The sequence below is a fragment of the Nestor notabilis genome, unplaced genomic scaffold (genome assembly GCF_000696875.1).
Source record: "Nestor notabilis isolate BGI_N333 unplaced genomic scaffold, ASM69687v1 scaffold2668, whole genome shotgun sequence".
Lineage (NCBI taxonomy): Eukaryota > Metazoa > Chordata > Aves > Psittaciformes > Psittacidae > Nestor > Nestor notabilis.
In genome coordinates, this window is record NW_009938534.1 from 127,957 (window position 1) to 144,280 (window position 16,324).

Sequence of the window (16,324 nt, forward strand, 5' to 3'; positions counted from 1 at the left end):
TGTCCCACTGTACTCAAACTACAGCCTTGTTATTAAGCTTGTTGAGCAGAAAAGGTAAAAGAATAAAACCCTGTAGTGTTCTGTGCAAAAGAGGTGAAGGCAGAAGAACAGGTAGTCAAGACAGACTTATTGGGCTTTTTTTGGTTTTGAGGAAGGAGAAAGAAGTCATTCACAAGTCCATCTAACTACCAGAGTCTACAATGACACCAGCAAAGTCTAATGCCAGATGGAATTGAAGCTGTAGAGAAATGTAGCTGTGTATATGCATCTAAATCAACCATCGGAAGAAATCACTGAGCTGGCTTTCTGCTAAAAGGTCCTTTGCAAGAAGCATAGTGGGCACCATGTGCCAAAGGGCCTTATTTTTCCAAAGTTTTCACATCAGTATGTAAAAACTATAAGTAACCACAGGAGTGTTTGTATGAGCAAGACTGTAACATATAGCCAGATCTCTCTTATTTATGTTGGTACAGAAAATAAGGAAATTTGATCTAAAATCCTATGCTATTTTTAATATTTATTTTAATACTTTTTATCCATACATTTAAGAGCAGAGTTCTCTCTGTATGGAAGAGAATTTGCCATTTAGTATACTGGACAAATTTGCCAATACAATTATTAATTAACCTTAAGGTGCTGGGAGAGTTTAAGAAAAGCAAAAGCAAAGGAGAGCTTTCAATTTTTGTTTGAGCATATGGAAAACATTCCAAATATAGCATCAGGTGGCCCTCATTGCACATTTCAGGGTACATTACAATGTACGATACTCAACTTGCTCTGCGTTAGTTTCCTTTCACAAGTTTACTTGCTTAACAAAAAAAGAGCTAGAATTAGCATTTTAGGTTTAATTAGTCTTTCTGCAACTGTATTATGCCATGACTGCTTGACATTTTTATTTTATTCATAATGCCTTAAGAAGGTAGATTAATTTGGGGATGGATGCAAAGCTATTAATCCCATCAGATTGTGTCATCAGTTTGATTCCATAGGTAACTAAAAACTGATACCACAACAGAGGACAGGCATTGAGTATTTAATACTTGGCTTCAGTCATGACTGGTAGGTGGTGTCCATGTCTTTCAAAACCATACCAGTTGTCACTTTTCTGAGTGGAAAGAGAAAGGAGACTGAATTCCTCTGCTCATTGAGTCCTTCTGCTGGATCAAACCAAGAGCAGCAGGTAGCAGTGCTACGTTGTGCTGTGATTTTCAGTGGAAATACAGACGACTCTTACTGCTCAGAATCACCAATTCTTTGCTAAGTTGTTCCTTTAATTACTCTTCAATTCTTAAATTTTTTGTAAGTTTTTCCTCTACTAAAAGCAGGAATCACATTGGAAAATACAATACCATATTTTGGGAGCCAACAATCATCTGTCTCGTGGCCCCCTCAGAAACTGGGCTCCAAAGATGCTTTGAGATTACTGAATTAAGTAGAAATATTCAAGGAATGTTTACATTTTTCTAAAATATTTGGCATCATAGCCAAAGTTCACGGTCAAGTTGGGTGGGGCTTTGAGCAACCTGGTCTAGTGGAAGATGTCCTTGCCCGTGGCAGGGGGTTTGGAACTAGATGGTCTTTAAGGTCCCTTCAACCCAAGCTATTCTATAATTCTATGATGATAGCTTTATTGCTTGTTTGTTCATTTTCGTGGTGTGGTAAGGAGGGATCTTGTATACTCCCAGATCCAAATGTGAGTGCAGTAGATCCTGTCCATATGAGTAACAAAAATGTGAAACAGCGTAATACATGAACAGGAGATACATAAAGAAACAATGAGATAATCACAGTCATTGTAATGATGAAACACCTCCCACTGGGAACAGCTGCCATCTCCCACCTAGGGATTGGCTTTCTCCTTTGGGCTTCTTCCCCCCAGAAAGGCAATACGTATTTTGCAGTGTAAATAGGTATCATGTAGATCAAAAGCTTTCCAGGGATAAAAATCCTGAGCTCTGAGATCAACACTTTTGATGATCACACTTTGGCCAGAGGTGGCCAATTTTGTTGTTAAAAATTAAAAGCTGCATGTTCTCACAGAAACATATTATTGCTAAATCCCAGCATTTACAAAGTTCTACATAGTATATCTGACATCAGGAGCTATGCCGGACCACAGACTTAAACTGTAATAAGTATTCCCTTTGGTTTTGAGACTCAGTAATAATTTAAACTATTCAAAGCTGTTATTTACTCATAATTGCCTCTAGGAGTTTTTTAAAAGTAGTATTAAATAAATTGCGTTTTGTGATAAAATTACAAAAAAGTTATGCCAGGAGTGTATTTTATTATAAATTACTGCATATTAGCTAGTAAGAAATTATAGTATTCTTCTCTGAGGAAAGTAGCATGCTACAAGTATAACTCTTTGCACAGATTATCTCAGAGTTTACACGGAGGGGTAACTGCTGTGCAGCGATCAGCAACCCCCCACTTTTAGCTACAGAGTGAATTATGTCTAAGAATTAATACCTGTTCAATCTAATTACTTTTTTAAGATGTTTGTAGTCTCTTTAGGGTTTGTTTCTATCTTTGTCATCCCATGGTCAGTGCTCATGTTTATTCTGTAGCTTTAATAACTGCTGCTTTTGTTGCTTAGGGAGTCATGAAAGAAGTAAAGAAGTGATGGTGCCTGCCAAAACTGTTATATTTCTTGACGAACTTTATTCTTTAACTTCTGAGATTATTAACGGATTTTTCCTTCATAAAATGCCTTTTTGGCTTTCTTATGCTTCTTCCTTCTTGAATATCCTTGTAATTTCAAACTAAAAGGAGTGGTAGGGTGCCATTTGCCCTCCCTTTCTGGCAGCATTCCTCTATTTCCACTTTTGGTTGGAGATCACAGTAATCCAGCATGTTGTGGAAAACAGTTCTCCCCGGAGGGACATCTGGCTCTTTGATGCACTCCACAGGCAGTTCTCTTGGCAGCTCTGGAGATGCCACTGAAAGATCTGGCACACTTCTGTTCAGATGAAAGTGAAAAAAAAATCCCTTGTTAGTGACAAACAGAGTAAAATGCTTATTGTTGCACCAAATTGTTTTGGTCCTACTTGCATACTTCTGACAGTAAGTATTAGCACAGAGGAGGGGGTTTTAGTTTTGGGGGTTCTTTTTCTGCGTATGAATGTGGAAGAAAGTAAAAAGGGCTGCAATACAGAATCAGTAAAGGCAGAAACGGGGCGGGGGGGCAAAATCACTTAAGTAGTTGCAAAATCTGTTAAAAGGTATGAGAAAAACTGATAGTCACTGGTGAATAGGAGTTATATGGTGTAGACACTGGAGCTTGCTGCTGCTATCTCTTTATCCATTGTTTGACTACCTTAATATTTTTGTTGGCTTTACTGCATTTTAGTTCAACAGACAAGTGGAGTCTTGCTTGGTTCCAAAGGGCAGGATCTATTTTGATGGGTCATGTGAGTGAGAAGAGTTTCTCGTGTATTCTCTCTGCTCTGAAGATGTGCATTGTTAAGCATTGGTCATTCATTTCCCACAAACATCCTCATTGCAGCTGTCTGTGGTGTAATCTAGACATTCATTATTCAGAGTTGGAACTGCTTGGGAGATGGGTTGCTTCTCATCCCTCCCCCAAGACAAAGGCTGCCTGATGGCAGCAGTGGCAAATCTGTGGCAGTCAGGTCAAAATTGACATGAGCTGCTCTTGTAACTGGTACATGAGCAAGCTGAGCAGATTGTGACAGTAGCAGAGGAAAGGAGGTGATTTGAAAGAGAGGGGCAGATGGCACCAGTTGCTGTAAGAAGTGGCCCCAAGAAGAAAGTAAACCCCACCATGGTGGAAGATGTTGGCATCTGTTTTGCTGTTACTCAACCAGGAAAGTATGTGTACCCTTACAACAGCTTGGCATGGCATGCCATCTTCTGAAGCTAGGGAGCTGAAACCTGTTCCAAGCCTTGAATATAGAAGACTCAAAGGTATCATAATCTGTTAGGTTCTGTATAGTCAGCCAGAAGTTCAACATATAAAAATTTACCTCCTGGGAAAAACTTACTTGGGAAATCTTTGAACATACTGAAATACCTGCTTCGTTCAGGATTTTCTGCATACAAAGCTTATACCCATAAAAGTGTATTTTGTGTCTAAGTTATAACAATATTTTGTTTTCCCATGCAACTTGAGTGCTGTTCTTCTGTGGTGCACTGAAGACGGTTAAACAGTTTTAATACACGTATTTCAGGAATTCAGTTCAACTGCCCACAGCCTTTATTACCTCCAGGAGTGAAACTTTGAACTCACATAAGTCATTTTGACGTGGAAGATCACCACTGACTTCTGTGAGGCCAAGGTTTCATTTATGTATTCCCACCTTGAAGAGCAAACATCAAAAATTGTTACTTAGCTTAAAAGTTTATATGTCCTCATTTTATGGACATTTTATTTTATCTTTACCAGATGGTATTTTTCTACATAGCTATTTCCGATATAGCAGACTCTGTTTGGTGGTTTTGATGTTGTCTTTGAATGTGATCGTTCTAAATTGCATAAGACAGAATCAAGGAGGCAAGAAAGGGTGTTTTCAGGTAACATTTATGGCTATGAAATACTCACTAGCTACTGCTGTTCATGGCCTTCCATCCAACTATGGCCATAGTTACACTACAAATTGTCTCTGAGAAGAGGAGGGGTTTTTTTATACTCCAGGTGCCTTGAACAAGCCCAGTGTTGTACTTATAAGGTTTATCAGTTTTTTAGCCATTTTATTAGATACAATATATATTGATTAAAAAAAGATTACAACTTTGAATCTTTTCAGTATCTTTAAGAAGAAATTACTTGGAGCACTTGACATTTTAATGTAGTTTGTCTTTTCAAATAGATTTGGCTTCTAATGCATGTGACAACAGGACTTTGCTCTTCAGTTAGAGCATACATTTCAGAGTAGTTGTTACCTAAAATATTATCATAAGGCATAAGAAAACACACGATTTAAGTTGCCTTTCATGAACATAATTAAGAATTAATAAGCCTGTACCAGTGGTTAGTCCCCAGAATTTCCACTATTTTGCCTTTTGTGACCTGTGTTATTAAAAGTCCATTATTTTTACAGACTTTATTAAATTGGATCTTATTAAAGCATTCTATATTTGCATTTGGTCTTTCATAATTCATTATTATTATGACATTTACTTTTTACCATCAGATCTGAAAACATATCATAAGCTACCCTTTTCTCTTGAAAGAAATGCTAATTTCAAACAGTCCTCTAATGGAAGAGAAAAGCTTTATCAGTTTTTTCATTTATTCAAGATCGTGTTAAGAATACTAATGCTAGACTTCTGTATGCTAATATCCAAGAGCTTTTTTTGGTCAAAAGCTTAGAATTATTGTTTTTTAGACCACACTGCTAAGTATGTCACTGGCAGGGCACTAATACAAAAGAAAATACAATTCTGAAGTACCATGTTGTAATTCTATGACTGATAAAAATTTCTTGCTCTTTTGTTTTTTTGCTTTCATACAAAATGATACTATTTTTATACTTTGTCATGTTGACTAGATTATGGCTCTTAGTCTCTCTTTAGAAGTTCTAACAATTAATTTGGCATGAGTTTATAGGAGGTGTTAGTTTTGAATTCTAGGCTGCAGAACAGTTTAAAAGGAAGTGGAGTTCTCCATCAAATAAAATTACTGTCTCAACCTGTTATTAATTGTTTTAATTTAGACAATTTGGGTCTATGGTATTTGTAAATATTCTCATGATATAATCATAAAAAGGGATAAGGAGAATGCAAAAGCCTAGATGTTAAACAGTGAGGTAACAGGCAGTTAAACTGCTGAATTTAGCATAGTTATTTTTTTAAAGCACACTTCAACCTCTAAAATGTTAACTTTTTCTTCCCCCCCTCCCCAGGTTTCTGACTATGTGCACTAGACACTTTGGGAGTGTTGTAGCCCAAACAATTCGAACTCAGAAGACAGACCAGTTTCCACTTTTCCTTATTATTATGGGAAAACGATCATCTAATGAAGTCTTGAATGTAATACAAGGTACGGTTCATGCTTTTTATTAAAAGTATTTCTTACGTGAGTATTGAAACTGTTAGAACATCTTTGATAACCTTTTCTTTTTTAAGGTGTTCAGAATATGAATTTGTTGCACAAAACAAACTTTCAGTTGCCACAATATAAAAAGCTATTAATCATAAATGCATTAATTAACATGGTATTAGAGATTGGAGTTGCCATGACCGTAATAGAATCATAGTTTAAGTTTTTAATCTTTTAAAAGTAGAAGCCAAATTTTCTAAATGAGGAACTACATTTGGTTCTCCAAACTTTATAGCCAGATACAGCCCAAATTCCCCAAAGATTTTGGCTGCAGTCTTTCTGTAGTGCCAGAATGCATTTAGTTCTTTGCATGTAATTCCTTGTTGGTATGTGGACTTTGTTGCATGTAGTGGGCTAATATTTGAACATAAGTTGCTTTTTCTCCTCACTGCAGACCTGCCTTCAGTGTGGAAACCCCAAATCAGATCAGAATTTAGGTTACTAATATTATCTCACATAAATGAAGCTTTCTGGCTTGTATGAGCAGTGCTTTCTGGCTTGTATGAGCAGTTCTTTCTGGCATAACCATTCCTCTGATTTCTTTGTGACAGCAAGATGACTTAGATGTGGAAGGATGCCCTTTGACTGCTGTTCTCAGTAACTCTTCAAATTAAAATACATCAAAGAATGGCTGCCTCTTATTTCTTCTGCTTTCTCCACAAGTTTGCCTTCATGACACTGTGTCCTCATTTATTTATTGCTTATATCTAGCCATCTTTATTCTAATCTCCTTATATTCCTGAGGAAATTCGGCCTCAGGAAATACTGCTCTTTGCAAACAGCATCACTGTTTCTTTCTGCATATGGAATTAATAATTGTCTTGAGGAACCTGCAGTGCTCCTTTCTATGGATATAATTGTTAATTTTGCATGGATTTTGTCTCCTTAGTGTGGCAAAATCCATGCATTACTTCATGGTACTTCTGTGACTTATAAAACTTATTTCATACAAATAATCTTATAAATAGATTGGCTTGTTTTTATAACTGCAGCATAGTCCAGCACCTATGTTATCCCACTGAAGCCAGTGGTGCTTCCTGGCTTAAATTACTTAACTGTTTTAGCAACTGGGTGACTTAAAATCATAATACAGTGCAGCTTTACATAATAAAATTATCCAAATTATTTAAATGCAGTCATTAAGTTTTAATGATTCATCAGCCTTTCTGCAATGTTTTGAACTAAACTAAAGTAATAATCTATTGCAAACTTACTTAAATCTGTCCTTTAACAAAAATCAAAGTGTGCTTGTCGTTTTCGCATGAATTGGGATACCTTTTAACAATATGCCCTCAGACAAATGGTTGTCTCTGAAGTCTTGCATGTTGTAGCATGCGGGATAACATTTTCTGCTAAGGTAACAAATGCTAGAAGTGGGAACAATGAGGCCTTTCAGGGCTGGGTGAGAAGGCATGTTTACAGAAGAGATACACTGATATAGAAACTTAAGTCCCAGCAGTGTTTATTGAAATGCAGACTAAGTTTGCTTTCAATTTTTACTTTTTTCTGGGACTGGAAACTATGGGGACAGTTTTGTTTTCTTTAGGGTACTGTGGCTTTTGGTTAGCTTGCTCCTTTTAAACTTTTAACCAGCATCACCAATATAAATCTAGCTCTTGTTGGTGTTGTCCTGCTAGGGTCTGGAGAGCATTTAGGCTGGCAGATGTTGAGTTTATAGTTTTTGACCATTTCTCAAGGTCTTTTAACTAGTTTGGCAAGTGGCTGTAATGGGTAGTCTAGTCTTCAGATTAGGAAAAGAAACCAAAGACTGCGTGCATCTTGGTGGGAAATTAAACTAATCTTTCAGTCTTCCTGAAGGCACGCTGGTAGGAAAGGTGTGAGGAGGTATCTGTTTTCCTATGCATGTGCTGTATTTCTGGATATATATACACAGATACTTACTTTTCCACTAGTATTAGCTTTGCAAGAAGTAAATACACTGAAAAGAATATATTATAATATTTGAAATTTTACTACTAGTTATACCTGAATAAAAATGCATGTGCACACATCCAGTTGATCCCTGTATCCTGATTTGTTTTTTTCTTAAACCAATCCACTTGAATGCTGCTGCCAACATCCTACCTTTTATTACCTGGCTAAGCAATTGCTTCAGTCTCCTTGATCATACGTGGGAATTTTGAAACTGTAAAATCAATTCCATGTCAAGGAACTCCAGATACATTACCTTCCTTCAATGTTAGGGATTAAAAGCAAAACTCAAGTTATTCCATGCAAGCACAAAAGCAGTTGTTCAGATTTGAACCACCTAAAATTTTAGCCTATGATCAACATTATCAACATTTGTTTGTAAAAAACAATTTTGAATTTTTAATAAAAAGCCAAACTAAAAGCATTCTGCTGAGATACTTGCATTTTCTGCTCTTTTTTCCTCCTTTTTTTTTCTAATCTGGCTATTTCATATGGATTAACTCTAAACTGACTCCTTTTTTGTTTAATAATTTTAATGATATGAAGTTCAGCTATCTTTCTTTGTTGCTAGGTAACACAACAGTGGATGAGCTAATGATGAGGCTGATTGCTGCAATGGAGATCTTCAGTGCCCAGCAGCAGGAAGACATAAAGGATGAGGTGAGCATTGAAAGTTACTGCAGATACCTGCTGGCTTCCACAAATCACTATGGATGCAGAATTAACCAGATGTTTCTTTAGCCCGTGAATATGGGTATGATGTGTTTCAGTGTCTCTTCCATCATCAGGAATTAAAAATGTTATGTCTCCTTTGTGTATTCATTTGGGAGGTCTCCTTGTTGGTCCTGTCATTTTCAGGTTTTTTCCTTTTCCTTAATATTGGTCAGGGGTTTACTTTTATAGTAGTATTACAGAGCTTAATAGGCTCATACAAGGAAACAACAATCAGATTTTTTCCCAATGACCAGCTGCGAGTCATAGGCAGAAACAAAACCGGATTGATAGATCTTAAGTGTATACATTTAGAAGGCGATTCAAAAGCAACCTTCACCAGCACTGTACCAGTACTGAATCACCATTCAGAACGATCCAGAATGGGTACATGGTGACAAGACTTTTCAAAACCAGTGTTTCAACTACACAGAAGCAGACACAGTGAGGTATACAGTTGAAAGATGTTTATCCGTTACTCTATAAATTGAGAGTGACATTTTGAAGTAATGAAGTACTCAGGAATTTATAATAATAGGTGTGTTGCCATTCAAGATTATTCTTATCCTGTTGTGTAGACATTGATTGACAATAATTCACTAAACACATTCTTCACATTTAAACCTTGTATCTCATTAGTATGAGATTTACTGACTATGGTTATAATAATATGAAGGCAGGGTATCTGCACTATAGTTCATTTTTTCTTCTTTATTTATGCTACCTGTAATTTATTGGTAAAGAAATTGACTTTAATTTTGTTAATACTGAACACAAATTTTATTATGAGGATTACAACAAAAATCCAAGGCACAATATAATTGATTTTTTTTAATTGCATTTTAACAGGAATATGTCAGTTGGGGGTGGGGGGTGTTTAATGCTTTAATAAGACAGTAAAATTTCCATCACAGATGATTTCCAAGAAAGGTTCAGAAGCGAAAACTGTAAAAGCTCATAGAAAGGAAGAAAACAGTAGAAAAGCAAAGCATATAAAGGCAGACAGATAAGAGCAAATAAGGGGCAAGAGAAGGAACTAGAAGCAGAAGTGATAGGATTGGAACAAAGGGAGGAACAAGAGACCAGAACAGTCATGCAGAGCAGGGGACATCAGTATTTAGGAGAGAAGAAGCTGAGGGCAGGTGAGATAGTGAAAGAACCTGTCTAAGAGGATAAAACCAAGTGAGTGTGCAACTGAAAAACGTCTGGGTGGAAGGAAAACAAAGCGTAAAGAAAGAGAAGATTTGGTAGCCTTGAGGCCATGGTTGCAGAACCAAGAACTGGCTTCTGCGTCCTGAGCTGCTGTCAGTCCTTCATGGGATGGCCAAGAACAGTGACAGTCCAGTAACAGATGTCCCCAGAGTGGTGATATGGATGTCTTCTGACTTCTTACTCCAAGTTGCTCTACCTATGTAGGGAGAATGGAAAATGAATTTTTATACATTCCTCTAAAATCTGTCTTTGTGCAAGTGTTCTGTAGTCTTTGCTTACATTCCCTTTTGGTTTTCTGTCACTGAGAACACAGGTGACATTTCTTCCCCAGTAGTTTTTTCTAACACATTTTGACATTCAGAAAACTAATGGAAAATTTCATAAACTTTGAAGGCAGATTTCCAGACACGATGGGTTTTATACACAAACAGGATATGTACCTGTATACACCTTGGCTCCACTTGTAACAAGCACACCAAAAAGGTGATCTGAGACACTTTGCCTTTGAAGCAGGAAGTTTAAAAGCAAAAAATAACCTTGCTTTATGAAGTTACTATTCCAGAAAGGGAGTATTTGACAAGCAGTCTGTACTCAATAAGGAGCTTTAGTCTGTAAAAAAAATATTGTCTTTTTGTGGTTTGCTGCATAACATGTAGCTTTCTTGCAAGTCTTGTACTTGACAACTTCAAGTGTTCAAACATCAACACCTTTTCTTTTTTAAGATCTTATTGCAGTTGGTGCATTTTTCCCCATAAATATTACAATAGCAAACAGGATACAGAGTCCGGTTTCTGTAACTGTTTTCTTAATAGCTACAAGAAGTCATCATAAAACCACAAGAAGATAAACAGAAAATTCTTTTGTGTTTTAAAAAGAGAAGCCATCTATATAGCTTTGCTGTAAACAGAAGTGTGTGAGAGAGAAATAGAACTGGAAACACTTGTAAATAACAGCATGAAATCATTAATGAGTCAGTTTATGCAGCTGAACTTCACTTTGGACTTTTAACTTGCATGCACATGAAAGCTTCCAACACAGCTACTGCATAATTCTGTTTAGCACAGTATGTTTCGCAGTGCCCTCTGATGGTTATTTCTGTATAGGATGACTATTACCATTGGCAGCTAATGGTACAGGTGTTTACCATGACGTTGGCTATAACTGTTTAGGCATCGCTTTGCAGTCAGCGCCTTGTCACTGATCATCGACTTGAGGCATAGGCAGGATGCTTAGAACAGCGTCACCGACATATCTCACTTGAGTGAAGTGAGTCACTTCATCAGCTGGTGGTAATGGTGTGGTTAGCTAAATCATGTGCTTTTGTATCCATGTAGGAGTAAAATTTACTGGGGTAGTCTCATAAAATCTTAATCACGTAAATTTGGGGCATATTTCTATATGACGTCAAGTGCTAAATTACCATCATTTAACTAGAACTTGGATTTAATTTTTAGGTGTGTATATTGTGTTCAACATAATCTCAAAAGAAATACCTTAAAAACATTGAGATGCATATATGTACTCATACTAATCCAGCATACGTGCCTTGAGGTACAGTGGTGTGCTATTTTGTCACCCATTTTCTCTCCCAAGCTTTCTTAAATGGAGATCAATCTGCCATCCTATTCTTTTCCCTGCCCTCCAAGGTTTCTGGATCAATCACAAATCACTGGGCCTGTTGCTTGCTGCCTGTCGCTTGCTGCCTGTCAGCTGTGTTAACCCACAAGTCCTTCTCCTCAGGGCTGCTCTCAACCCATTCTCTGTAGTTGTGCTTGGCGTTGCTCAGACTCAAGTGCAGGACCTTGCACTTGGCCTTGTTGAACTTCATGAGTTTTGCACGGGCCCACCTCTCCGGGCTGTTAAAGTCCCTCTGAATGGCATCCCTTCCCTCCAGCAGGTTGACTGCACCACACAGCTTGATGCCAACAGCAGTCTTGCTGAGGGTGCACTCAATCCTGCTGTCCATGTCACTGACAAAGATGTCAAATAGTGCTGGTCCCAATACTGACCTGTGAGGAAAGCCACTCATCACTGGTCTCCACTTGAACGTTGAGCCATTGACCATGACTCTTTGGGCTTTAGCTTTTCTAACCTGAGCTGACTTACTGGCTGGAGTGGCAGGAGTTCCTTTGTGCTGTTCTTCAGGGGCTCTCCTGCTGACCTGCAATCTCTCTCTGACATCAAACTGATAGGAGAGGGATGAATTGAGGTTCCCTTTACTAGCAACTTTAGTTTAAAACCCTCTTCGCCGCCTTGGCAAGCCTATGACCTAAGATGGTCTTCCCCTTCTCTGATAGATGGACCCCATCAGCCCCCAGCAGAGCAGGTTTCTTGAAGCAAGTCCCATGGTCTAAGTAACCAAATTGCCATAGTGACAAGCCACAAATAATAAATATGATCAGCAACATGGTGACATTGTGCTCATGTCCCTGCTCATGGCAGGGGGGTTGGAACTAGATGATCTTAAGGTCCTGTCCAACCCTAACTATTCTATGATTCTATGTGGCACTTGTGAAAAGAAGTGGCCAGAAGATAATTAAATGGTGGGTTTGGTGCCATCAACAGCAGCAAGGCCAGTTGGCCAGGATAGTGCAGTCAGGTCTATGGTCTGAAGTCTAACCTCAGGCTTTGTATGTAGAATTACTCTGAGGCTACACTAATGAATTCATACATCTGATGGACAAACTTTCCTATCCATGTTTGGTCCTCTGGCCCACACTACAAATGTTGATTCCTCAACTACTGTTTAAACTGTGGCAGTTGGGGATTTTTCAAAGAGGAAATAAATGCCACTACAGAATTTCTCCTATAAGCAAAAGAAGGTATCTCAAAGCAGGGGCAACCAGCCTCTGCCACTGTTGATCAAGGTGTGAACTGAGATTTTTCGGGGATTGACTTTGAAAAGAGCATTTATTATCAGTTCCTCTTAAGTGTCAGTGCCTGGTGCTGGACTTAGGAAAACAAATAATAATTGTAAAATATTGTATGCCCTGGAATGTCCATTTTTAAACACCCTATTAGCTTGCTTACTGTAATTGGATAGTTAAATAATCACCTCAGCATGGCATGATGGGCCCAAATAGACTCGAATTATTTCCTTTGTGAGATTAATGTGAAGAGATATGTGATTAATTCCTGGCATTGCAGCACAACACACCTGTTCTGGGCTGATCCTGAACATTTTTTCTCCATTGCCTGAGGAGGAGGCTTCTCAAAGGATTACAGTAACACTTTTTGACAAGCTTATATAGGGTGGAGTTTCCATGTAATGACAGGGCTTATTTGATGGTGTCTCAGTAATGCATTCTTTTTATTTTTGCTGTCAACATTTATTATTGTAGAAGCATTGACTGTTACACAGCTGGTCCAACTTGTCCACATTTCAGTAACAGTAGGTCTCTCATCGTGTTTATTTTTGTTCTTACGCAACACTAGCACTCCTGCTCTCGGATTAGTCTTCAAGGTGGAATCGTTAATAGCCATAGTTGCTTAAAAAACCTTCTTATTTTTACAGATATCCATTAAAACCTTCAATCCTCTTTAAACTGTGCCTGCTGACATACTGTTCTTTAGTGTAAAAGAGATAGACTTAATTTTTAAACTGGGAAAAATGTTGTAAGCAGACTCTGACTGAAGTTAACCTATAGAAAAATGTAGACCTGCAGAGTTACCATCTTAGCTCTCTTCCTCCTTGGTATTGCTGCAGCATGAGGAAAATATAGATCCTTCCTGACCAATACCTGGGTGGGGATTAAAAAAATATATAAAAGAAAACCAAAACTCTAAAATGGCAACATAAATTCACCTTCTTTTCCCTGCTCTTTGTAAAAGTGTGCTTGTGTCTCCATCACAGCACTCTTCTGTGGTAGATGGAGCTTTACTGGCTAAGTGTTATTTTTATAACTTTGCATACGGAAGCCTGGTATCACCATGTCTCCCTCCTTTCTGCTTCACTGCTGCCAAATGTAAGGGATTTCCTTATATTTTTTTTTTCCTGTTATATTGTAATTTAACAGTTTTAGCTTCCAACACAGTCGAGGCCCTCAGTGACACGGTTTAGTGGTAGACTTGGCAGTTCTGGGGTAACAGTTGGACTTGGTGATCTGAAAGGTCTTTTCCAACCTATTTGATTCTTTGATATATCTCACAGCCATAAAGGAAGTTGAAGAGGATAATTGATGGTCTGTTCATCTTTTCCTCCTTCAGATAGGTTGGTTTTCTCCACATCTTAACCTGCAATTATGTTCTTCAGTTAGACGATGGCCTAAGTGCTTCCATCAGCTGTGCAGGAAACTCCTGCAATTTCTGTTTAGGCAGTGAAGCTCACATTAAAATCAGTAGAAATTAGGCATCTGAATACCTTTGATAATCTGTGTTCCATCTAACACTGTCATGTGTATCATGGTATATAGTATTTGCACAACAAGAGGTTATGAGAATAAATACATGAAATCCATTAAATCCCAAAGCACAAAAGCATTATGGTGATGACAGCCATCCAGCGAAGAACGTGATTTAACCCCTCAAAAATCCAATTAGCACGTTTGCTAATTATTACTAGTTATAACTAATTAAACTACAGTAATCAAAATTTATTTGATTAAGTTTTCCAATTTTGAATTTGTAATATGATAGCACCCCAAACGATCAGTTTCCCATTGAGCACTGCATTGACACACCAGCAGGGACGAGTGCCGCCTTCAAGAGCTTACAGCGTATTTTGAACTATGACAAAATTCAAGGCAATGACAGAGGTAAAAAAGAAGATAAAATGAAAATATCTGTATTTCATCTGACTTTTTGGCTATACATGTTGATGGCTTCAGTCACTGAATATTTACTTAGTTTCTCTTAGAAACAGCAGCTTTCCCTGTGATACAGTCCAGATGTTTTAGCAGGACTGGCTGGCTCTTTTCCTATGGAAAGTCATTGCAGAACTTTCAAGAAAGTTTTGGGTTTGTTGGGGTTTTTTTTTGTCACTTGAGGTAATTCCCAAAACCCAGTACCTGGAACTGGGCTTTCAGCCTTAGATACAGACAGGCAGGATCCTCTGGTGGTTCTGTGTTGTTCTGCCTACCCACCTGTAGTTCCGCCACTGCAGAAACATTCATTTGTTTTGTCTTCATTGTCCTCTTCTGCCTAACACATTCTGTGTACACTTTTCCTCTCCAATATATTCCCCATCGTGTATGTTTAAGTTATACAATGTGCAAGTCTGTCGTCTTAGTGAGTCAAATTAATGCCTTTCTTGCACTGGTTTGTTTGGCCAAAGGGGTGTTTCTCTTTAATGCTCCCATGAACAGCCTTAAGCACTAACAGATTTTAATTTCAGGAGTGGTTCAGTGAAATGACCTGTCGTTCAGATAAGCATTAAGCATTTGTAAATACACTCTCTTTGGGTTTTTTTCTTTCTTGTAACAGCCATTTACTCAGTGATGCTCTGAGAAATGTCTTCTGCTCGTGGTTATCTTCTCAAGTTCTGTCTCGTCTGGCTTTACTTCACAGTAAAACAGATCCCAAAGGGCAGTGGGGAATAAAGTATAACATGTCTCCCTGAGACAGATCAGGTATAAAGCTGATTCCTGGGGTTAAATCATTAAATCCTACTTTCAGAAACAACGGCAATAAGTAAAAAATAGCCATAAAGGCCAGTGCTGACTTCCAGCAAAACATCCCATCCAGAAAGCCAAATGTATAATGTATTTTTTCCCCCATTAGAATGTGCAGGAAAAGGAGTCATCGCTGTCCTAAATGAAATCAGGAATCCCACTTTTCCATCATCCTGAATCTGAAAACACCTCCTATTAGGTGGTTCAGGGGTAACTTCAACAAATGATTTAGGCAGTAATTGTTGGAGAGAGTTATTCTAAATTTCTTCCTAACCTTCTCTGTTAGTTTTTATTAGTCTCGTAGCTCTGGATATTACTCAAGGGTTTTATTACTCAAGGTTCTATGTGGTCGATTGTAACTATCTCATGAATATAAGTGTTTTCTATTTTTGTTGCGTCTTTGCATCTGTAGTGTGCATGAAAGCAAAGAAAATTCATAGCTGAAGAATGTATTCTGTGGATAAATGCAGTTATTTTTTTTTAACTATAAACTTTCTATTGAATCAGTGTGTCCCCCATATTGTTGCATTGTCAAAAAGGGAAAGCAGAGATCAATGACTTATTACCTTTAAGGAGCAAAGGAGAGTTGTCTCTTCTCCTGTCCAAACCCCCTGGGATGTGGATGGTTTACATTCACACCAGCCTTCAGTCCCTGCTGTGTAATCCGCATTCCTAATGAAGACTTTTAAGGTGACTTGGGATAAATCATTGTTTACATCCTGGTTTCTTGGAAAAAGGAAGATGGCAAATTTGCCTTCATTGTGAAAGTATTGTGGAGATGCATTTATTGATGGTC

General features: G+C 37.9%; 1 protein-coding gene across 1 annotated transcript in view; it reads left to right on the forward strand.

The window, feature by feature from the left end:
* FAF1 (Fas (TNFRSF6) associated factor 1) overlaps positions 1–16,324 on the forward strand; it is a 164,078-nt gene that overhangs the window by 127,800 nt on the left and 19,954 nt on the right. Inside the window, exons 14-15 of the mRNA XM_010019353.1 lie at positions 5,868–6,004; positions 8,568–8,656. Of these exons, the coding sequence (XP_010017655.1) occupies positions 5,868–6,004; positions 8,568–8,656 (226 nt within the window). The remainder of the gene's footprint in view (positions 1–5,867; positions 6,005–8,567; positions 8,657–16,324) is intronic.